The 22,753-nt window shown below is 47.2% G+C and overlaps 1 protein-coding gene across 4 annotated transcripts in view; it reads left to right on the top strand.

Annotated features, from left to right (window-relative positions):
• cwc22 (CWC22 spliceosome associated protein homolog) overlaps positions 1-19,677 on the top strand; it is a 40,037-nt gene extending 20,360 nt beyond the window's left edge. For 3 of the 4 annotated variants that reach the window (XM_061227136.1, XM_061227137.1, XM_061227134.1), the window contains 20 exons: positions 684-1,017; positions 1,311-1,471; positions 2,940-2,995; positions 3,630-3,776; positions 5,159-5,440; positions 6,333-6,461; positions 6,716-6,884; positions 7,148-7,201; positions 7,452-7,587; positions 8,120-8,326; positions 9,205-9,267; positions 9,687-9,785; positions 10,725-10,809; positions 11,988-12,048; positions 15,871-15,948; positions 16,101-16,253; positions 16,608-16,735; positions 16,838-16,939; positions 17,199-17,374; positions 18,427-19,677. In XM_061227136.1, coding sequence (XP_061083120.1) covers positions 699-1,017; positions 1,311-1,471; positions 2,940-2,995; positions 3,630-3,776; positions 5,159-5,440; positions 6,333-6,461; positions 6,716-6,884; positions 7,148-7,201; positions 7,452-7,587; positions 8,120-8,326; positions 9,205-9,267; positions 9,687-9,785; positions 10,725-10,809; positions 11,988-12,048; positions 15,871-15,948; positions 16,101-16,253; positions 16,608-16,735; positions 16,838-16,939; positions 17,199-17,374; positions 18,427-19,259 — 3,438 coding nt within the window. In that variant the 5' untranslated portion in view covers positions 684-698 and the 3' untranslated portion in view covers positions 19,260-19,677. The remainder of the gene's footprint in view (positions 1-683; positions 1,018-1,310; positions 1,472-2,939; positions 2,996-3,629; positions 3,777-5,158; positions 5,441-6,332; positions 6,462-6,715; positions 6,885-7,147; positions 7,202-7,451; positions 7,588-8,119; positions 8,327-9,204; positions 9,268-9,686; positions 9,786-10,724; positions 10,810-11,987; positions 12,049-15,870; positions 15,949-16,100; positions 16,254-16,607; positions 16,736-16,837; positions 16,940-17,198; positions 17,375-18,426) is intronic. The other variant, XM_061227135.1, reaches the window with a different exon arrangement.
• Positions 19,678-22,753: the final 3,076 nt, after the last annotated feature.

The following is a 22,753-nucleotide window of genomic DNA, read 5'->3' as shown; positions in this document are numbered from 1 at the left end:
CTCCTCAGTAATCTTGTCTCTTATGTTGTCGGATCACACAAACTTGTGAAGAGAGACAAAGCTATACGTGAAATTAGGTGAAGATGGTGCTGGGGAGAACAGCCAGGTGGAGCAGACACTAGATGGAAAGGCCAGGTGAATATGACGCTAGGTGAAATTGCCAGCGGCCTGTATGAAGAAGCAGGATGACTTAGTTAGCTGGATAGCTGCTGTGTAAGAACAGCTCTTTTGGCTAAGTCCATGTCAATTCAACACACTTGGACGGCATTGTCACATTTTAATGAGATTTAGCATGCTGCACCCCTGCACTAGTCTCAGATTGTTAATCTGGGCGATATGGTCTTGCAAAGTTGCACAAATAAGCATGACTTCCACCGCCTCCATTACTTTAGGTTGCAGAGAAATGGTTCTTATCTCACTGGTCTTCACCAGCTCTATCTTTTAAATATGTATTGATGTTCATCCCCAAATGAAAGATAATAAATGAGTGATTATATTCTTGTGATCTGATTTGCAAAAAAACCTATATTTTAAAATGCCACATCTGATCGTGGCCCTGGGCCTGTGGGCACTCCTTGTTGTCGAGGGTGGGTATGGGAGTTGCAGGGACTGCAGTGTTTGAGCTGAGCAGTGCACTGAGTATCAGCCGTTTGATAGCAGCTACTGTGTTCTGTGCCTTCCAGCCTTCTTCTGTGAGCATGGAGCGGCCCGAGAGGGACCGGAGTCAAAGTACGGACCGGAGCCGGAGTAAGAGTAGGAGCCGGAGTAGGGACCGGAGTCGGGGTAAAAACAGGAGCCGGAGTGACAGTAGCAGCCGGAGTCGGGACCGGGACCGGAACAGGAGCAGGAGTGGGAGTCAGGACCAGAGTCGGAGTCAGAGTAAGAGCAGGAGCCGCAGTAGGGACCGGAACAGGAGTCGGAGGAAGAGCAGGAGCCCAGACCGGATCCCGAGCAGGGCCCGGAGCAGGACTCCCTCAGAGCACGAAAATGACGACAAGGAGAACTGCAGTAAGACGGGTAGGTCAGGCTACAGAATGCAGGCTGGAGTCTTTCCTCTGGCTGGTCATTAAACTGTCTGTCTAAAATGTTTTGAGTTTCTCTTGTCACTTGGCATGGCTAGTTCTAGTTTTGTGAGTGAGCCCTGGAGGATGGTAAGAGTTAAATAGGGGTTAAGTGAGAGTGGAGGGTTGGAGGGTGAATCCATTTTGTTGTGCTTGCTGAGCTCGAGTCATACCAGCACACAAAGCTGCTGTTTAGATAAGATATCTAAGTATATCCAGTGCTAAATGGCCTATTTTTCTGACTGTCAGTTGCAGAAAGTGGGGAGGGGGCCCGGCCCAGCCCAGGGAGTGGGAGCTCCAGAGGTGGGTCCAGGGACAGCGACTCGGACAGCGACTCCGGCAGTGAAGAGAGCGACAGTGAGGAGGAGGAGGAGGGCCGTCGGATGAAGAGCAGCGTGGCCCAGATCAGGGTGAGCTGAGCCTATCACTGTGCTCCAAGTGGTCACAATTAAAACTCCTTATTGCTGTACTCCTAGTGGCCACAATTAAAACTCCCATCACTGTGCTCCAAGGGGTCACAACAAAAACTATTATTGTGTTTTTAGGGGCCACAATTAAAACATGTCACTGTGCTCCTAGGGGACACAATTAACACTCCCTATGACTGTGTTCAGGATAGTATCCCTGTTCTCTGTGCATTATCACTACCTGTCTTGTCCGTTGAAAGATGTGTTAACGTGGCAGTTCTGTGCTGCCTCTGGAGTTTATTACATTAAACCACAAACTCCCAGGTCCTTTACCTGGGCCATCAAAAACCAGGATATATCTAAAATATCCTCCATTGCACAAGTGGTTCTGTTCTTTTTCTGCTGTCTGCATACCAGTTTATGGCACACATTATCATTTTAGTGGCAATTGGCAAAAATGAATCGCATCGCATGACAGTTACCTTCAGCAACAACCTAATACAAATCCACTACTGTATGGTATCAATTATTTTGGCGATGATTATATTTGCATTTTCCCTGTGCCAAATTTAGAATCATATTTCATGATCACATGCCTGGTTTTTACTAGTGTCATAAGCAGTCTCCAGGTGTACCTACCTCAACAGACACACAGACACACACTCCTGGGAAATATTTATAACAATTTATTTTACTTAAGATGGGGATGCCTTTGATGCTGGACAGGGGTCTCTGAATCATTGAAAGGTTGAAATCCCCTGTCTTGTGACTGAGCTGAACAGGCTAGATGTACAGTGCTATGGACACACAGCGGTTTCCATAGAGACAAGATGTGCTTTGTTTCCATGCAGGATTTGTGCGAGTGCCTTAAAACACACCAATTTAAATCTGCTTTTAATTAACCACAGTATTTATTTAACTTTTTTCTGAATTACTTAATTCATTGTTTTTATTGAATCCCTATTGTATTACTGTTTGCCTCGTTTTGCTCTTGGTGTTGTATTTATTATATAGTATTGTATGGGTTGACCATTTATATTATTTTATTGCTCTGTTAAGCACTTTGAGTTGCACGCCTTGTGTGAAAGGGGTTCTACAAATAAAATGTATTATTATTATTATCACCATTTATCGCACAACACCTCCTTTTCTGGAGCCTGTGAATCACAGCTATTCTTGTGAATTAGTTTCCAGTTTCCATCTGTTTCCAGTTAACACTTAGGTGATTGGTGCTCATCGTTCACATTAAGCTGTGTGGAAATGGTGTTTTAGGTCACTTTTAGCTGTGTGGACGTGGTGCTTTAGTTCACCTCCAGCTTTGTGGAAATGGTGCTTTAGTTCACATTAAACTCTCCAGAAATGGTGGTTTAGCTGAAGGTAGGCTGGTTCTGAACTCTGTACTTCAGGCTAAATACCCCTGTGCTGGTTAGCTGTCTTGAGGTTGTGCTGACGGCGTTTATGTCTTCTCCAGCGCGGTTCTGACGACGGAAGCAGGAACAGACGCAGGAGCTCGTCTGCAGAGCAGAGGTGGGTACCTGGGCTCCTTCCATTTCACCCAGCCCTTTAATCCTGAAACACACTCCGCCCTGGAGCTTCTGCCTGGCTTCAGTGCCATCTATTCCCGTGGTAGATCTTCTAAAAGAACAGAGCAAACCAGAGCTACGGCCGTACTGCAGTGATCCTCATTCCGCAGGGTCTGCTGCTTTCATGTTTTCGCTGTAATCGCAGCAACCAATTCCCATCCAGGAAAGCTGGTGACGTGCGTTAACTGTGTAATCGACTGCTTTGATTGGCAAATTAAGTGCTGAGTAACAACAAAAAACAGCACACCCTGCGGCTCTCTGGGACCAGGAATCACCATGCCGAATACAGCAGATCTGAAATGAGCATGTGATTGAGTGAAAACGTGTTATTTTTCAATCTAGTGGCTCGTGTCTGGGTGATAGTGTGGTGATTGTGACTGGGGGTTCCTGATTGGGTGAAAGTGTGGTGTTTGTGACTGGGGTCTCCTGATTTGCTGATAGTGTGGTGGTTGTCACTGGGGTCTCCTGATTTGCTGATAGTTTGGTGGTTGTCACTTCGGGCTCCTGATTGGGTGAACGCATGGTGGTTGTCACTGGGGAGCATTGTGTTTGTGACTCTGGCGATGGGTGTCTTCCAGGCACAGAGAGCGGGGGCGTTCCCGGTCTCATTCCCGGTCCCGGTCTCATTCCCGATCCCGATCCCGCAGTCAGGACAGGGAGCGCTCCGAGGAGCGGGGCCGTCGCTATGGCAGAGGTTACTACGGCAGCGGGAGAAACCGTGACAGGTAAGAATAAAGATCGGGACTAGACATGTGATAAACCTTACACAGGGCACCGGCACCGTCCATTATACACATGGATGGTCTGCTCTCTACTATAGGGTTTTCCACTTTCGGCTGGGGAGAGGAGAGAGGGGTTCTGATAGAGCTGAGCTGTGCACCGCCTCCGCTATTGCAGCCTGCATACCTCCCACCAGGGAATAATAAGCTGTGTCATATTTTAAGAACACCACAATGTGGTTTATACATGCGCACACACTCTACCACTATTCAGAAACCGTTTACACAGCCTGTTCATGTGCGGCTATATAAATAGCACGTGGAAAATGTTGGGCCCGTTTGCACCATTTGAAAAATAAAGAGAAATGAATCTGGCCCTGATGATAAAGAAGTCAAACCCACTGGAGACTGTTCGATTCTGTTTATTTGTACGGCGCTTTTTAAAGAAAACTAACAAAGACGCTTTACATAGTAACAGAAGGGCTAAAAGGAATAGGGCAGAGTGCAGGCCTGAATGCCCAAATAGCAAGCACATGAGGTAAAATACTCCCCAGTACAGAGAACAACCCTCAATTAACCCGTCCTCCGCTGGCCGGCAAGTAGAGTGAAGGTAGAATGGATATAACAGAAACGTAGTAAGAAATATGAATTACAGCCATTCAAGTGGGTTGAAGTGGTTACAGTTAAGGTTATGTAAGGTAAGCTAAATGAGGGAGAGTGTAGTGAGCAGTTTTAGAGAGGCAGGCTGGTGCAGTTGTAGTTCCAGGGTGTGTCAATTAAGCAATATCACAGGAGAGGGAGTGCTGTTCTGTATATTGTCCCGGCTGTGATTCGGTTGTTGGTCCGAGGCCGCAGGCCGAGAACTGAAGATAATCAGTACCTCCGGTATGATAGTGCTTTTATACAACAACTCTACAGACAAGGCTATTCAAGTAATGGTAATTTGAGACAATAATTTGAGACTTTATTCAGCAATAAAATAGTTCCTTCAGAATTGTCTTGTGTGGCCAGGTAACACTGCTGCCTATCTAGCTAGTCAGTTTTTGCATTTGTTTATGGAGTTACATACCAACACAAGACATTTGGCTAATTGAATTCGGTAAACCGCGCAGATTGATCCCGGATGGTAGTGAGGTCGGGGTGATGTACTGTATATTGGAACTCGTGGAATGCCTCTTGTCCAATCAAATTACTTGAACGGAACTAGCTGTTGTATAACTGTAGGTAAATGACTAAAGTAGGTGGCAAGTTCTCCTTGTGTATTCTTACGTTCTGAGCCAAAAGAACAGAAATTGTACCACTGTCCGAACGGCACTAGGTTCTAGACCTGGCTGAATGGCCTGTTCTACTCTATTCACTGTTAAACTCCCCACTCTCTGTCCAATCAGGTCGAGGGGGCGGTATCCGAGCAGGGAGCGGTATCGGGAGCGGGGTGACCGGGATTGGGCCGATCGGGATTGGGGGCGGCGCTCCAGTCGGGACAGGGAGGCGGAGCCTCGTAGGCGGGGCCGGTCAGCCTCCCCAGCACAGAGGGACGAGCCCCCCGCAGAGCAGCCCCCCGTCAAGAAGAGGAAGGAGGAGCTGGACCCCATCCTGACCCGCACGGGCGGGGCCTACATCCCCCCCGCCAGACTGCGCATGATGCAGGCGCAGATCACCGACAAGAGCAGGTCAGCAGAGATCGTCAGTTCATGAGCTTCACTGTTTCTTAACTGTCATTTCTGATTTCACCAAACGATGAGGCAGCATTCAACACTCACGCTTGCCCACAGCAAGTTCTGCTGTCGGACTTATAAAACTGGCCCCCGTCTTCCCCATTGGCCTACTGGGAATGCACCTCTCCAACTGACTGTGTTTCTACTGTTCATGTACTGTAATGTTGAGCACTGCATTTCCTTTGTGCAAGTAGATTTCCTTCTGAATACATTATTTGAATTATTCAAAGAGGCTTGGCTGAAGTGGCAGGAGAGGTTTACAAACTCCATGTGTTATTAGGTGTTGGGTTGGAATGATATCACACACATATACACACACATACACACACTACACACACTGCACTCACACACACACACACACTCACACACAACCATTTACCATTTCACACGCGCACGCCCACACACTCGCACACACGGGTTTAGCTTGAGGCCCAGCCCCCCAAGAGAATTTAGGTGAATATAATGAGTTTATTCGTTTTTTTTTTCTCAGGTTATCTTTACTAACCGGGGGGAATGGGTTTTTTAAAATAAGCCCCCCGCCCCCCCGCGCTCTCATGAGTGTGTTAAATCGCTGTTAAATGCTGTGCGTGACTGGCAGCTTCAGGTGGTTTGCAGTCACCTGTTTAATCTCGTTCAGGCTGGTAATCAGACCAATGCCGTCAAACAAGGACAAATGGAAGAGCGAGCTAGCTCCATGTTCGTAACCGCGGGTTTTTGAACACTGCCATCTGCTGGCCGGGTGCAGATTAACAAACAGGAAGCAAAAACCCCTTCTGTCAAAAGCAGGAGAAGTGAAACAACGTTGCGTCCGACGTTTTTTGATTGCCCTTTTTGTGGTTCTTTGCAGTCTGGCTTTCCAGAGGATGAGCTGGGAGGCCCTGAAGAAGTCCATCAATGGTCTCATCAATAAGGTCAACGTGTCCAACATCGGCAACATCATCCACGAGCTTCTGCAAGAGAACATCGTCAGGGGCAGGTAAGCACTGCAGCCTCCTTACAGTGCTAGCCCTGTTAGCTTCAGGCTAAATCCCATTCTGCAGGCTTCCTTACATTGCTAGCCCTCTTAGCTTCAGGTGCAATCCCATTCTAAGCCTCCTTGTGCAGTGTGTGTGTTTGTAGGTGTGTGTGTGTGGTACAGTATATTGAGAGTGCAGTGGGTGTAGGTGTGTGTGTGTGTGTGTATATGTGTGTGTGTGTGTTGTAAGTGCAGTGTCTGTGTTCGTCCTGCAGGGGGCTCCTCACCCGGTCCGTGCTCCAGGCTCAGAGCGCGTCTCCCATCTTCACGCACGTATACGCCGCTGTTGTCTCCATCATCAACTCCAAGTTCCCACAGATCGGAGAGCTCATCCTGCGCCGACTCATCCTCAACTTCCGCAAGGGCTACAGGAGGAACGACAAGGTGAGCGCTGACCGCCAAGAATCCTCACTACAATGCACTCCCCGCTAAAACCACTACCACAGGAAGTTTCTGCAAATTCTTCAACCCCGAGTGCTCACTTCATATATCACTACAAAAATTTATAATTCCCACTGTGGAGTGCTCGCATTGAGTTATTACTGCGAATCCGTCTTACCTGCTCCCTGCTCTCACTGCAAAATCCTCAGTGCAAAGTCCTCACTGGGAAACTTTCAGTTGAATTATTTTTCTCTTTCCTTTCCCAGCAACAATGTCTGACGGCGTCCAAGTTTGTGGCTCACCTCATTAATCAGAATGTGGTAAGTCTTATTGGCTTTGTAGTCATCCTTAAATCAGCAGTGTGTGTGGCAGGTTGTATTAGTATTAGCATTGTGTAGCAGTATTGGTATTCGCATTAGGGGAACAGCCCGAATGATTGAATGTAAATGTGTAGCAGTATTAGCATTAGCGAAGCAGCCCTAATGATTGAACGTAAATGTGTAACAGTATTAGCATTGCGTAGCACTGTTAGCATTAGCGGCGCTAACAGCTGTGTCCCGCGGTCCCCAGGCCCACGAGGTGCTGTGCCTGGAGATGCTGACCCTGCTGCTGGAGCGGCCCACGGACGACAGCGTGGAGGTGGCCATCAGCTTCCTGAAGGACTGCGGCCTGAAGCTGACTGAGGTCTCGCCCCGCGGCATCAACGGTACGCCCACGGCCGCCGTACTGCGCCGTTCACTGTGCGAGTCTCACCTGCATCCAGGACATCCACAAATACAACTGTTCTGAAGAGGGCACAACATGATTATGTCATTGAGACTGCTTTCTGGAGGGGAAGCATGTGATTTAGGTCCCTGTCATGTCATCATTTATCCCAAAATGTTCATTTTCGGTCACCTTTTCCTCCTCAGCCTCCTTCCTTCCTCCTTTATACTTTTTTCTGATATGTTTTTCTGAATTTCAGCCATTTCCACTGCGGTTTTCTTTGGCACAAATTCAAATTTTGAATAAAAACGGTTCACACCACGGACATAACATCAGTCTGCTGCTCTGTAGTTATCACAATGGCTTCTGTATTTATTATTCTATCTATATTATTCTATTCTAAAAAATAGCTTTTTTTTTTTGTTGCTGGCATCAGTCTGGAAAATTATTTTAATGAAGTCATCAAATTGTAATATTGTCTACCCCGAAGGACTTGAATTTGATCCTGAGCTCACCCCAGTCTCTCCCCGCAGCCATATTCGAGCGGCTGCGTAACATCCTGCACGAGTCGGAGATCGACAAGCGCGTGCAGTACATGATCGAGGTGATGTTCGCCATCCGGAAGGACGGCTTCAAGGACCACCCGGTGATCCCCGACGGGCTGGACCTGGTGGAGGAGGAGGACCAGTTCACCCACCTGCTGCCCCTGGAGGACGAGTACAACCAGGAGGACATCCTGAGTGAGTGCTGCTGTCGCTCAGCTCTGCAACCCTGCCCCTGACCCCTTACAGCATACAGCAGGGCCAATCGGCTGCGGCCCTGGGCTGGGCCTGAGACCGTCCATCTTGGAGCGAGGCTGGCAAACTACAGTTCCCAGGGGGCTGCAGTGCACGCAGGTTTTTGTGGTTTCCTTTCAAGCAGCTGCTAGTTTAGGCCTTGGGGGGAAAAAAGGTGTCTGGATTCTTTAGACAATCTATCCACTGGTCCCAAAATGACCGTGGGAAAAAGTAGTCAACTGTGCACTAGAGTGTCATCTAATTGTTAGAAATTGTCTGACACCCTAGATAGTGCAGTATGTAGGGAAGTAGTGGGCACTTTTAACACTCAGCCCAGTGGTCCTGCTGGTCTCACTCCTCCCCTGTATTCAGGAGAATCAGTGACATTAGTCAATGAATCAAATAACTACCCGGTTGAAAAGAAATCCTGCAATTATATTCCTTCTAGAATGCTAATCTTTCTTAATAAATGACCTTATGAAGATGAGTATTTACCATGTTTCAGAGTTGTGTTGTTAAGAACCGTTTGAAAATAGACCGACAAACAAGGTGAAGTTCTGATGCTGAGACCCAGCACCCATTAGATTTTATTAGCGTTTGCTTTGTTTGCTTGGTGGCCATTTTGTGTGAGTGGCTCCAAAGACAAACTTCTGTAATTGGAAATGCACATTAGAGGCATTTGGGTCGCGTAGTTGCAGCTTTATGGCCTTATGAATAATGCTAACACATTGCAAGCGGCGTTATGGGTAATTGGTCCTGATTACATCTCGCTTGCAATGACTTAATTGCTGTAGAATGTGTAATTGGGAGAAATGCTCACTGAAAGCACTCCTTTTTTCCAGATGTCTTCAAGATGGACCCCGACTTTCTGGAGAATGAGGAGAAGTACAAAGCCATCAGAAAAGGTGAGGCAAAACCGCGGCTGATGCTAAACGCTCGACATCTGCGCCCGTTGCTTCATTGTCCTCTCATAATTGCAGCCATTTTGTAATTTGAGTTCGAGGCAACCAAGCAGTAAACAATCCTTTCGCTATACGCATGATAATTGTGGCTGTTTGTGGAGTAAATAATGGTGCAGTTCTGAACAGAGGTGTTAATGGACTGAGTGACACAAGGTTCACCGTCCTGACTTTAGCTGCAGCCTTTTTGTAGCCCGATGTTTTCTTTTAAATAATTAGTTGAATGTGTGCGCATTTTGTTTAAATAGTTTTGACCTTGGTAAGCAAAACATGTTAATTTATGTCATTATGGTATTTCATTATGAAATAAAAAGAAATATAAAGTAAATAATATTAATAATACTCTGTGTTTGGGTGATGCACAGAAATCCTGGATGAAGGCAGCTCTGACTCCGGCTCCGGGGACGAAGCTGACGGCAGTGATGAAGATGAGGATGAGGAGGAGGGAGAGGCGGGAGAAGACGGTATGTGCCCACACCGTCACGGCGAAATTGTCTCTCTCTCTCTGCGTTCTTCTGGTTTCGCTGGCTTCGAGAGGGCGCTACACTCTGCTAATTACTTCAGCACAGAAGCCTCCTTCGCAGAGTAAAAATAACTCTCAGAGAGACTAATCTTCCACAGGAGCAGTATCATTGTTCGGGATGAACAATATCGACATTCTGTGGCTGATTTCAGTAACTGATATATTGGGCGATGCAGATGCCTCCCACTTTTACACCGGAGCTCAAATGCTATCTGCAGCCAAAGTTTCCACATTCCTGGAAGAATGAGAAGAAGAATTATTTATATCACAAAATAGTTCATTCTTACTTTCTGACTTTATTGTTAAGGTGAGGTCCTATTGCTTTCCTTGTGAGTTTGACAAAAAAAAAAAAGAATTTAAGTGCTATGTGCTGTTCAGTTGGTTTGGCCGCTTTTCAACTTGATGTTTCCTCTTCATTTATGTCATCAGTGATGCTGAATGCTGCGCCGTCATAGCGGCCATAGTTTTATTTATTTAGGAAATACCCTTAATTTTGTTTGAAGCTCTATTTTGGCTGATACCCGTACTCATATTATGCATCCACAATAATTTCTTCAGCCTTTTCTCCTCCTGGTCTATATTGACACTTCAAGGTACAATAAGTGATTTTGTACTTCTAATGGTCAAGAGAGGTATTGCTCTGGCATTCAGAACCAATTTTCAGCCAATGTACTTGAATTATTGGACAGCTGTACAATGTTTTGGTACAGTGTCGGTCCGTCTACTGTATATTTTGAAACCGGAATTTAAGGACTATAAACTCAGGCAGAGGGTAAGTCAACGTCAGTGAGCCTTTTTCAGTGATCGGAAGGGATTTACAATGGTCTTGTATCAATGATTTAACAGAAAAATCTTACCTATTGTACCTTTTGTTTTGTAGAGCAAGAGAAGATCACCATTTTCGACAAGACTGAAGTGAACCTGGTGGCGTTTCGCCGCACGATATACCTGGCCATCCAGTCCAGGTGTGTACCCGGTGTCGGTTTGGGACGGTGGCCAAAAGGGTGTTATTTCAGCGGGATCTGACGAACGTCCGCTCAGCATAAACCAAGCCTTCAGACTAGATTCGGTGTCACTGCCGCAGAATTTCCTGCCCTATTAGACGGAGAGTCGTCATTACACTGGAACCGGTCCAGCAGATAACTATTTAGAGCATGTCGGTTGGTGCCTGAAAACAGTGCTGCGTTGTACTGTAGTCTGAGGGGTGTATTTGGGTTGTTTTTGCCAAGTGGGCCAATGTCACAGAGTGCCCTTGGACTGCAAGGTGGCGAAGGCCGTTGATGGTTGCCGTGGTTCCATTAACGCGCGCTTTACGGGGTCGTCAGCTCCTGATTGCCGCTGCTTTATGGCGAATTAATTAGCCTCGTCAGAGAGCTCGTCAGGCCGCGCCACCCGATTGTAATCTAATCACCGCTCCCGTAACCGGTGGGGCCGTAACGGGGGCGCTAACGCGGGCGACTAGCACGTTTTGCGCCTCGCTCTCCGCCCATGCCTCTCCACATGTGGCCTTTAGCCTTCCACAGCTGTGCTAACGAGATTAGCCACACCAAAGCGCCCAGAAGAAAGCCCTAGCAGATGCTTCATCAAGTTACACTGCATTAGCCCAGGTGGAACACGACAGGCAGGGAAATATTGTGGGGGGGGGAAATGTATTTGTCAGCGTGTTTGAAAATAAAATGGCATCTGGAAGAGCACGGTCCATTCAGTGAGGTTTTTATCGAGCCTTGCTTTTGTTTGTGTTGTATTGATTCGCTTGTGCGGGCTGGAAAAGATTATACAGGGCCTGAGAGAGTTTACAGAGTTGCAGAATGTTTGCGGAGCTGTAGCTGTGTGCAGAAACTTTTTATCAGAGTGTGTCTGTTTTCTTTGTCTGATCCTCGTCTTAACCTTCTTCAGATGAGAGTAATTTGGTAATTAGGTTTGCTAACTGATTATCTGTAAAAAAAACTTAATCTCAAACATGTTTTGGTGATTTGTTGTCTCTAATTTTTCCATCAGTGCTCCCAAACCATACTTTTTCAATAGCAGACTGTAGAAAGCGGTTTGTAGAGGGAGATGATATAGTCCTTTGGAATTTCATAATGCTGTACATCGTGCCCATAGGGCAAATTATTCAATTATAATTTTGAATTTGTTTCCACAGCTTGGACTTTGAAGAATGTGCTCACAAGTTAATCAAGATGGACTTCCCTGACAGCCAAACAGTAAGTTGGCCTAGCCCTGTTAGCATGTCCACTGGCCTAGCCCTGTTAGCATGTCCTCTGGCCTTGCCCTGTTAGCATGTCCTCTGGCCTTGCCCTGTTAGCATGTCCTCTGGCCTTGCTCTGTTAGCATGTCCTCTGGCAAAGCAGTGTCCTTTCTCCGTATAAAGCGCTTTACTGGAACGGTGATGTCACTTATTAGGGGTTTTTTACATGGCAGCTTTAGCATAGGGGGCTATTACAACATTATGTTACAGCATTATAGACAGAGAGAGAGACAGAGTGAGAGAGCAAAGTGGCCCCTAACAGGCCCTTGACCTACATTGGCCACACTCCTGAACCTGACTGACCAAAGCTGCATTTCAGTACACACTCCATTACCAGGGCATTATGAAGGATGACTTTCATTCCCACATCTGGCATCATCACATCTCTCTCCCCCTCTCTCTCTCCCTCCCCCCCTCTATCCCCCCCCCCCCTTCTCAGCCCTCTCTCCTCCCATCTATATCTCTAATTTGAGGAACACAAGAGCCTATGTGTGAACCCCACGTTGAGGCTATCTCAGTTCTATTTTGGGGAGTGTGTAGTACTGGCTGAGAGGCCTGTGAGCAGGGCACACATGTCGACCTGTGGTCTTATCTCCTACAGTGTGTCTCCTGGGGCCTGCTCCCTGGAGCTGATGGGAAGTCTTTCCTTTGAAATGCAGATGAAGGGATCACACATTCTGCTGGTGGGCTTTAGAGGGTGGGTTGGGTTTAGCTTCAGGAGTGCTGGCCTGAGCTGAAGTGTTGAATCTGTGAATTTTTGCCCTGGAGGGAAATTGGAACCTCACTGGCTGCACTGCTGCGTGATGCAGCTTGAATTCATAAACTGGATTGGTTATGGCCATGCTCTATCCATTCTAGAGTGTGCAGTCCATGCTCTATCCATTCTAGAGTGTGCAGTCCATGCTCTATCCATTCTAGAGTGTGCAGTCCATGCTCTATCCATTCTAGAGTGTGCAGTCCATGCTCTATCCATTCTAGAGTGTGCAGTCCATGCTCTATCCATTCTAGAGTGTGCAGTCCATGCTCTATCCATTCTCGAGTGTGCCGTCCATGCTCTATCCATTCTAGAGCGTAGAGGCCGTTCTCTGTCTATTCTGCAGTATGGAGCTTTTTCCGTTTATGTACGCTGTTGGTTATAGTCCTCTTCCTCACACAAGTCGTTGATTTCTACTGCAGTGGTTCATTGAGAGGCATTGCACGGGCTCATACAGAAACACACAAAATGTGGTTTTCATGGATACTGTAAATATGCATGGAATATCTCTCCAGCCGATGCACTCCAGCTGATTACACCACACGTCCCAGTGTGCCTATCCTTTAGCTGTTACTCTGCAGGGCTCTTCTGCAAACCAATCCGAGGTTGCTGGCCTTGGAGAATTAAAGTGAGTTAAAGAGCATAAACCCGTCCATCCATTCTCTGCAGTGCTAATGGGTAGTAAATGGAGTGCATTACACTTAAGCCCCTTTTTAGCGAGAAATGCTGCTGTACAGCAGGCCCTCCACGTCCAGGCATTAGAGGCGCTCAACAGTCTGCACGAAACCAGCCGCGCTAACCTGAGGACCCTGCTGCCGTTCTCCTCTGTGTGAACGGATGGACTTAGGCAGGCGTAGACCAGGGCCAGGTCACCTCAGCTGGGGCTGTTTGGGTGAGGCAGGCTGGTGCTGATTGGCCCCTGGCTCAGGTAGGCTTGTTGTGATTGGACCCTGGGTGAGGCAGGCTGGTGCTGATTGGCCCCTGGCTCAGGTAGGCTGGTGCTCATTGGCCCCTGGCTCAGGTAGGCTGGTGCTCATTGGCCCCTGGCTCAGGCAGGCTGGTGCCCATTGGCCCCTGGCTCAGGTAGGCTGCTGGTGATTGGCCCCTGGCTCAGGTAGGCTGGTGCTCATTGGCCCCTGGCTGAGGCAGGCTGGTACTCATTGGCCCCTGGCTCAGGTAGGCTGGTGGTGATTGGCCCCTGGCTCAGGTAGGCTGGTGCTCATTGGCCCCTGGCTGAGGCAGGCTGGTACTCATTGGCCCCTGGCTCAGGTAGGCTGGTGGTGATTGGCCCCTGGCTCAGGTAGGCTGGTGGTCATTGGACCGTGGGTCCGGCGCGCTGGTGCTGATTGGGTCCTAGGTCAGGCAGGCTAGTGCTGATTGGGTCCTGGGTCAGGCAGGCTGGCCATTTCACCGGTGGAATTAGGCTTCCTGTCCCCATATGTTTTACACATGCATGAACACGCCCATTTTACTGACCGAAAACAAGATGGAAAATTGTGTATAAGACTATTTTATCAAGACCAGTCTTGTTTGTATAAAAAGCCCAAATTACAAGGCTGTAGAAGCTCTCTTGCAAGTATAATACATGGTGTTTGTCCTACAGTAGGCTGAATAGATGTTATCCTACATTCAGTGTCTGACACTGCAATGGGGTGAAGGGATATTTTAGATGTACGTTTGGAAACACTTCCTGTGTTTGGGCATTAGCCATGTTAGTGGATCTTCCAAAGGGAGGAACTGCGGTTTAAAATACAGAATAGTAGCCAAGTTGTTGAACAACTTTAATGTGTCAGAAAAAGAACCACTGTACTTGGCTATTAATGCAAATATTCTTTCCCCTATCACCAAAGTAGCTTTTTGAAAAGAGGGTACTTCATTATTTATTTATTTTCTTTCATGAAAAAAGTGATTTGATGTGCTGGCTGGCTTGTGGGACTACTTCTGCTCGTTGTCTGGTGCTGTTCTTTACAGAAATGGTAATGAGCCCAGTGCACTCTGGGAGCGGTGTGCTGGGGCATGTCTGAGCCTGCTTCGAGACTCCCATGGGGGGGGGCTGGAGCTCATCCCTGTCGTTTGAACGGGTTTGGGGCGGAGATGGGCTTGCTGGGCCTTCCACAGGGACCCAAACTTGGTCCCGGTGCTGTTCCAGCCATTGGTCCGCTGGTCTTTTTATTCGTATTCACTGCACCCGCTTCGTAGGTCTAAAATGGCTGCTTGTTTCAGTGTGAGACCCTGCGGCTCTCCTGGGCTAGCTCTGCTGTGGTGGTGAGTGTGGTGCGGTGTGCAGCGTTTCTTCACCCAGATTCAGTGTGCAGTGTGGTAATCTCTCCCTTCTCACAGTTCTCCCCAGAATTTTTAAGGGGAGTGGTTTTCAGGCCCTCGTGTCTTCCAGGCAGACATGCGGGTATGGGGTGGGTTGTTTATGCAGGGTTCTTATATTGGGGTGAAATGGAGGTCATTTACTGCATTCTGGGGAATTAAAACCACCCCCAAAAAAGCCTTTCCACAATGAAGATTTTACCAGTCATCATTTAGGCTTGTGATCAAAGTAATCATACATTTTATTTTCATCTGAAAAGGACTACCGAATATAAATATTTAAGAGAAACTTTTAATATAAGCATTAAAAGTGAACGCTGAATCTCTCACATCAAGGTTTATGAACTTTTAAAAAGCTACTTGAAGAAATATTATGAAATTTCAAAAAGTCCAGACTGGGCTAAATGTGTAACCAGTAGGGGTGTAACGAACAGAAAAATGTTGGTTCGGTATGTACCTGTTTTTTCGGTACTGCATAAAATATTTAAATATCAACATCCTTTTATTCATTTTTCATTAAAATTTAAAGAGTAATTCCTTGCTGAAGGCATTAACGCCAAGTTCCCCTTCAAAGGCCTCTTGTATTGCTCTTGCTCAGTCAGTGCTAACGTTATGCATCTGTCCCTTCAGGAAGAGCTAACACATTGTTCGTTATATACTTCATACTCCCCAGACAGCTAATATGTGTTGTGTTTGTCTCCTCAGAAAGAGCTGTGCAACATGATTCTGGACTGTTGTGCCCAGCAAAGGACCTATGAGAAGTTCTTTGGCCTCCTGGCTGGGGTGAGTTTCAGCACTAGTGCCGTTCGCAGAACTTTCCAGACCTTTCCGAGACCGGATTAAATAAAGACTGAGAAACATGTGTGAAACATTTGAAAATAGCGGCAGGTGTCTTCCTCTTTTTATACACCCTCCCTCATGCTTTGTGTTGGCAGAGGTTTTGTCTTCTGAAGAAAGAGTACATGGAGAGTTTCGAGGCCATATTCCAGGAGCAGTACGAGACGATTCACCGCCTGGAGACCAACAAACTGCGCAACGTGGCCCGGATGTTTGCCCATCTCCTGTACACCGATTCCGTCCCATGGAGTGTAAGGACCACCAAAATGTCCAATATTCCTGATCTAACATCTTTCGGGCAATTCCATGGGTATACGCTACAAAAGCAGTATATCTGCATGCTAAAGTCCAATAGAGTTTCATAAGAGACAGACAGGGTGATTTGCTTCTGATGGTTGTAGAAGCTTTTATCAGTCTCTATTATGTAGTTGTATGTAGTTTTAATGCGTATTACCATGTATTGCCCTTACGCATTCTCATCTTTATCTAACTATAGAAATGGAATCACACCATTTCAACCATTTCAACTTCTCGTAAGATCGTTGGTGCTTTAAATATTGCATGGCATTTACAAGCCGGTGAAAATAGTGGTTTCCCTGCTATAGGTCATGGAGTGCATTAAAGTCAGCGAAGACACGACTACGTCGTCCAGTCGAATTTTCGTCAAGATTCTGTTCCAGGAGCTGTGCGCCTACATGGGCCTTCCCAGACTGAACGAGAGGCTGAAAGACCTGTAAGTCCGCTCTCCTTCCGTCTGGTTCCATGTCCCTCGCTGTGTCTGAAAGAGGCCGGGTGTTTGTGACCGATTCCTTCTAACGTTCACTTTGCTTTGCAGCACGTTGCAGTGCTTCTTCGAGGGCCTCTTTCCTCGAGACAATCCCAGAAATACCAGATTCGCCATCAACTTCTTCACCTCCATCGGCCTGGGTGGTCTGACGTAAGTGCCCAACCCGGCCCATGGAGTCTTTGCTCGCTCACTTTGGGGTATTCGCTCACTCACTCACTCACTCACTCACTCACTCACTCACTCTCTCTCTCTCTCTCTCTCTCTCTCTCTCTCTCTCTCTCTCTCTCTCTCTCTCTCTCTCTCTCTCTCTCTCTCTCTCTCTCTCTCTCTCTCTCTCTCTCTCTCTCTCTCTCTCTCTCTCTCTCTCTCTCTCTCTCTCTCTCTCTCTCTCTCTCTCTCTCTCCAACAGCGATGAGCTCCGTGAGCACCTGAAGAACGCCCCCAAAATTATCATGACGCAGAACCAGGACGTGGAGTCGTCGGACTCCGACGACTCCTCTTCCTCGTCTGATGACTCCTCTTCCTCCTCGGACAGCGAGAGCAGCAGTGACAGCGAGAGCAGCTCCGACTCCAGCAGCAGCTCAGGTACTGACTGACTCATCATGCACTGACCGACTCCTCATGTACTGACCGACTGCTCACGTACTGACCTACTCATTTTACCATTTTTTATTATTCCATTGAGGCAGTATTTCCAGTGGTGTTTCTGGTAGTAAAATCCTGAAGATTTTTTTATTTGAAATTCCAATTAATGAATCAATTCCAAAATTGTGGACTTTGACTTGCCCATACGCCTGGTGTCCTGGGCTTTCCAGCGGCTGACTGCAGCAGACTACTGTAGAGCTGGGATTAGGTCCTCTCTGCTGGTTGGACAAGACCTTGCTGCTGTAGGGGTCGCCGCCCTTTACTGCTAACCCACCCAATTATGTTCCCGTTCCTGTGGGGTCAGGGTGTGGGACGGCCCTTTTCCCACAATCCCGCTGTGAGAGGGGTCCCCTGGAGGCCACCTGCTCGCAGGATTATCGTGCTCCTCTTCCTCAGCTCTCCCAAATTCGCTTAATTAACCACCCTGTCCTTCACAAGCCTCGGAGGAATCGATTCTTTCACTTAAAAGTTTGAGTGCGGAGCCCTTCTGTGGGAACCGAGCGTCTCCATGTAATTACATCTCACCTTTGTGGCTTTAATTGGACTGTGTCCCAAAATGGAGCTCCTTTATTTTACAGAATCTCTGCGCTGTGTGCTTGTCTGTGTAGAACAGTTACAGTGTAGTCCTGTACCATTTCTCTGTACTGTCCACTTGATTGGAGGGTATTTACATCCATATTGGTTGATCCGTGTAGGAATTTTTATACATTGCCAGCCAATTTAAGGGGACCAAAAGCGTTTGGACAGTTGGCTTTGCAGCTGCTTCTGATTAGTGCAGGTACAAGAGAACTTTCAGGATCTAGTTTTGATTCTAGGCTTTTGATTGCCTTTGGAGCCCAGACCACACAAGGAAGTACTTCTGCAATAAGGGAGTAATTGAATACACCCGACTCATCAAACTGTGACCGTTTGATTTGCGCTGAAAGTCTGAAGTCTTTTCTTGAGTTGGTTTTCTGGCTGCAGAAATGCATTATGGGTGTTCCTCTCTGCAGATTCCGACTCCAGGCGGAAGCGGAAGGAGGCGAGCTCCAGGAAGAAGGACGAGCGCTTTGGCAGGGATTCCCGTACGGAGGAGCGCCCTGTGGTCAGGCGCGAGGCCCGGCCTAGGGACAGCAGCCCAGAGGAGCGTCACCGAGAGCCCCGCCCAATCGACCGCGACCGTGAGCGAGATCTCCAACCCAGCGACCGCGAACGCCACCGGGAGCCGCACCCAAATGACCGCGATCGAGATCTCCAACCCAGCGACCGCGAACGCCACCGAGAGCCCCGCCCAATCGACCGCGACCGTGAGCGAGATCTCCAACCCAGCGACCGCGAACGCCACCGGGAGCCGCACCCAAATGACCGCGATCGAGATCTCCAACCCAGCGACCGCGAACGCAACAGAGAGCCCCGGCCCAGCGACCGCAAACGGGACCGGAGCCCCAACCTCAGCCGCAAGGACCGCGACCCAAACCACAGCCCTAAGGACCGCACCCGCGAACGTGACCGTAGCCCCAAAGACCGCGACCGCATGCCCAACCGCGAACAGGATGACAGCCAGCCGGATCCCGGCAAACGCAGGGACGGGGCGAAAAACGGCTCCCAGCCCGAGCAGGACAGGGAGAGACGGCGAAGCCGCGAAGACCGACGCCGGGACCGCTCGCCCTCCGGAGAGAGGAGGCGCAAGGAGCCGGAGGGGAGGCGCAAGGACCCGGACCCCAGGGAGGCGCACCGGAACGGGCTGGAGAGGGCAGATAAGGAGAACAGGCACTCGGACAGACACAGAAACTCCGGGAGGGGGGAGGAGAGGAGCAGGGACACCTCCCCAAGGAGGAGGAGATAGCTCCACTCTCAAAGGGAGGCCCACGCGACCAGCCAGTGGCATTTAAAAATCATTTCTCCTGCTGCTCCCTGGGTGATTATGTGAAACTAAAACAGGACCGTTATCTCTCACTGAAGTAATCTGGTAAAGTCTTTCCAAAATGGCCGCTTTCTCACAAGTGGATCCTTCTGGTGGTTTCTTCTTTCTGTTTAGCCTTTTTTTTCTTCGTTTTTTCCCCCTCTGAATAATGTTTTTGTTTCTGTTTATTTTTGGAGTTATGTAAAGTTTATGAGTTAGGAAGGCTTATGTATTTGTAACACAATGCCAATTTGTATCCTTCATGCAAATACGTTTCCAGTGATATTTTTGTGTTTAAAACATGCAAAAAGTTTAACTGCTGATTGTGACATGCTGAATTTATTAAAGCTGAGATTTTGTAGCTTGTCTGTACCAAAAATTCTTACTGGTAAAATCATTGAGTGTGTTAACTTTCAGCATTTAACAGGTATGCAAATAATTTACACGGATTGCTATGTACTGAAGCATTTCAGTTTGAGGACCGTAGTTCAAGGGTACAACTACACAGCCTCACCTGGGGAATTGAACCGGCAACCTCTGACTTACCAGCCAAGTTCCCCAACTGCACCTCAGCCTCGTCATAGCTGTGCCTCACAACTCTTTCAGACCAAACCCTAATTGGTGTGTATACTTTTCCCCCCTCCCTACACTTTACAAATGGAAATCAATGTGTATTTCAAATAAAAGCAATGTTCATTCTTTCTTTGGGAAATGCCTCTCCTGGCCTTTTGATCATTTTAGGTTTTGTGACATACAGATGTCCTTATAAGAACTTCTAGGTGTTGGGCTTCACTTTTTTATTTTTTATTGTTCTGTGGTATTGTCATGAAATGTGGGGAAGAACGGTGCCAGGTATGAGTGTTCAGCTTTCCAAATGGCAGATATTGAAACTGTCAAAAAACATGCATTCATGTTCTGATGGTACAAAGTATTCGTAAGTAGTTTTTAAAAACTGGTGATTCGGCCATCCAGCAGTTAATTTGCATCGGAGCTGCTTGTCACGTGGAATCTAAAAGATCAGGAATCTAAAAGATGAGGTAGTGTTTACCTAGTGGATGGATTACCAAACCCCATGGACAGATTTCACTTCCTGTTGCAGCTGATTGAGAATCAAGTCTGGCCCATCTGAACTCTCATTGGTCTTTGGAAAACCATGAGGAGAGATGCCTGAGTGGATGTAATATTAATGCTGGGTGTTGAACATGAAGACTGCCGAAATGGTGCAGGAGCAGAAGAGTTAAAGGTCAGATAGATAACCGCATGGACTCTACAGTGGATCCCTACATGCAGCGAATCTCTACCTGCAGTGGATTCCTGTATCACTCCACAGCCATATAAACTGAATGAATTGCAACGTCTCTGTTCCATTGTCTGTGTTTTTGTTTTTTTGGAAATTAAATGGTTTCTGTATATTTTCTCTCATTGTCTTCCTCCCTCTCTTGATTATGTTAGAGAAAGTACCCCTGGACACTGAACTAAGCCAGTTCCTGGGTTTTTTTTCCCACAAAATTAATGTTTTTTGCTTTTTTTTTACTCTGACGTTATTGTTTGTAGTGTTTTGTGTACATTTTGCGATTAGTAATTTGGTTACACAGGTCTTACAGCACAGTGTGCATTGTTTTTGTTTTTTTGTTGTGGCTTAATTAGTTGAGTTTCATATGTACAGCTGGGATTGTAGGGACAGTCTGGCATCTTTCCTCTAATTAAAGATGGACGTCATCGACGTTTTCCTGCGAGTTTGGGGTGCCAGTGGAAATGCAGGGAAAGTCTGGTCTGTTATTAGGACAGACTTCCCGGTCGGTGGAATACAGAGGGGAAGTAAAGAGGCTGTTGCTGACAGGGGAAGTCTAGCCCGCTACTCTCCTACTCTTTGAACCGACCGGCATTTCAAGCCAAGGAAACGTCACCCCTCATGTTTATGGTGAATTGATCAGTCCACCAAATGATAATGTGCTAAAAAATACTCTTAGTTACTAGGGATGGTCATGGTTAATCGATTAATGGTTAACCGAAACGGACACTTCAGATTGTACAGCCTATTACGGGAGTTCTAAAAATAGATTTTTAATGGGTTAAATTATTAAATATCGGCAGTTAATCGAAACAAAAATACAGAAAATGGCCATCCCTATTCTTGTAGCAGTCATTCAGATGTCCTGTCATGAACTCACGTGCAGTTACACCTCCACTCTGGCGTACTCCAGACGCGCTGAGTGGCCTGATCTCATTGCTAAACATTAAACAGTAAACATGCGTTGGATGCCAGGGGATTTAGATCTTGGAGCGTAGCAGCTGAATTGGTTATATATCCAACCTGTACAGTGGGCATACCACACACAAGTATAAAGGACAGAAAGCTGGTGGTTTCATCTCTGGCCCAGTAAGAGCTGTCTCCATGCTGGCCCTCCTCAATTATTTAGAGTGTGTGCACTCTGCACTCTGCCCCTGTAATGGTTCTCTCTCTGTGCTACCTTCCCACTCTTACAAGCAGCAGTGGTCTAGCCTTGAAGAGACACCGCACACAAACTTTCTCCAGAAACTTTAGCAGTGACAAAGGTTATTTTACAAGTCCTGAACCCTGCCCCCAGATTCCCCTCCCCCTCCTTTGGTCAGCTCTAACATTTTGCCAGGTCACCTGATAATTATGCAAAAACATACGTCATGTGGGAAATTGTTTTCCAAACAGCTCTGAAAAATAGCAGTTGGACCCTGAAATATGCATGCTATCAACACAATTTCAGTAGATGTACTTGGATCAGTATGGAACTCAAAACTCAAAAGCTCCAGGATGATACGAAAAGCTGGAAAACACGAAGCATGTTCATGTGGGTTCAATTCAACATCATAGTCCGTCCTGACTAATCCTCAGCAATGCAACATCCACCCATTCATTCCCCTCTCCTGCGACTTTCTGAAACGCTTCTGGCGATGTGATGATGTTCGTACCCTGATGTTTTCCGTCTTCGTTTGGATGATTAAAGAGATCGTCTGTGGGCCGAGCTCATCCAAAGTGGCAGAGGAGGGAACTTATCCAACTCTGCCGACGGTCTAAGATTCAAAGATGTTTTCATATCTGGACATAACATTATAGCGGTTTTTGCAGTAGTTTTTCATAGCCGGTTGAACTCAGCAGTGGACATATGGGCAGGTCTGTTCCCGTGTCGTCAGTTTACCGCTGTGCCGGAGGAGGTTTGCCTTCATTGGATCTGTGTAAGGGAAGAATAAAAGATAATATTCCTGCCCTTGATAAAATTTGCAATGTGCCAGTAGGATAAATGCTGTGTACTTAAGCACATCCACTGGCCCTTCCTCGATCCTTTGAGAGAATCCTGATTATCTCTAATGACCAAGGCCGGTCTTGTCTTCCGGCTTATATTGAGCTGTAACTGTCATACCACGGAGGGGAAAAAAGGATAATCTAGCATTGTGGGTAATGG

The sequence above is a fragment of the Conger conger genome, chromosome 17 (genome assembly GCF_963514075.1).
Source record: "Conger conger chromosome 17, fConCon1.1, whole genome shotgun sequence".
Classification (NCBI taxonomy): Eukaryota; Metazoa; Chordata; class Actinopteri; order Anguilliformes; family Congridae; genus Conger; species Conger conger.
Note: the sequence above shows the minus strand (reverse complement) of the source record. Positions and strands in the feature narration are given on the sequence as shown.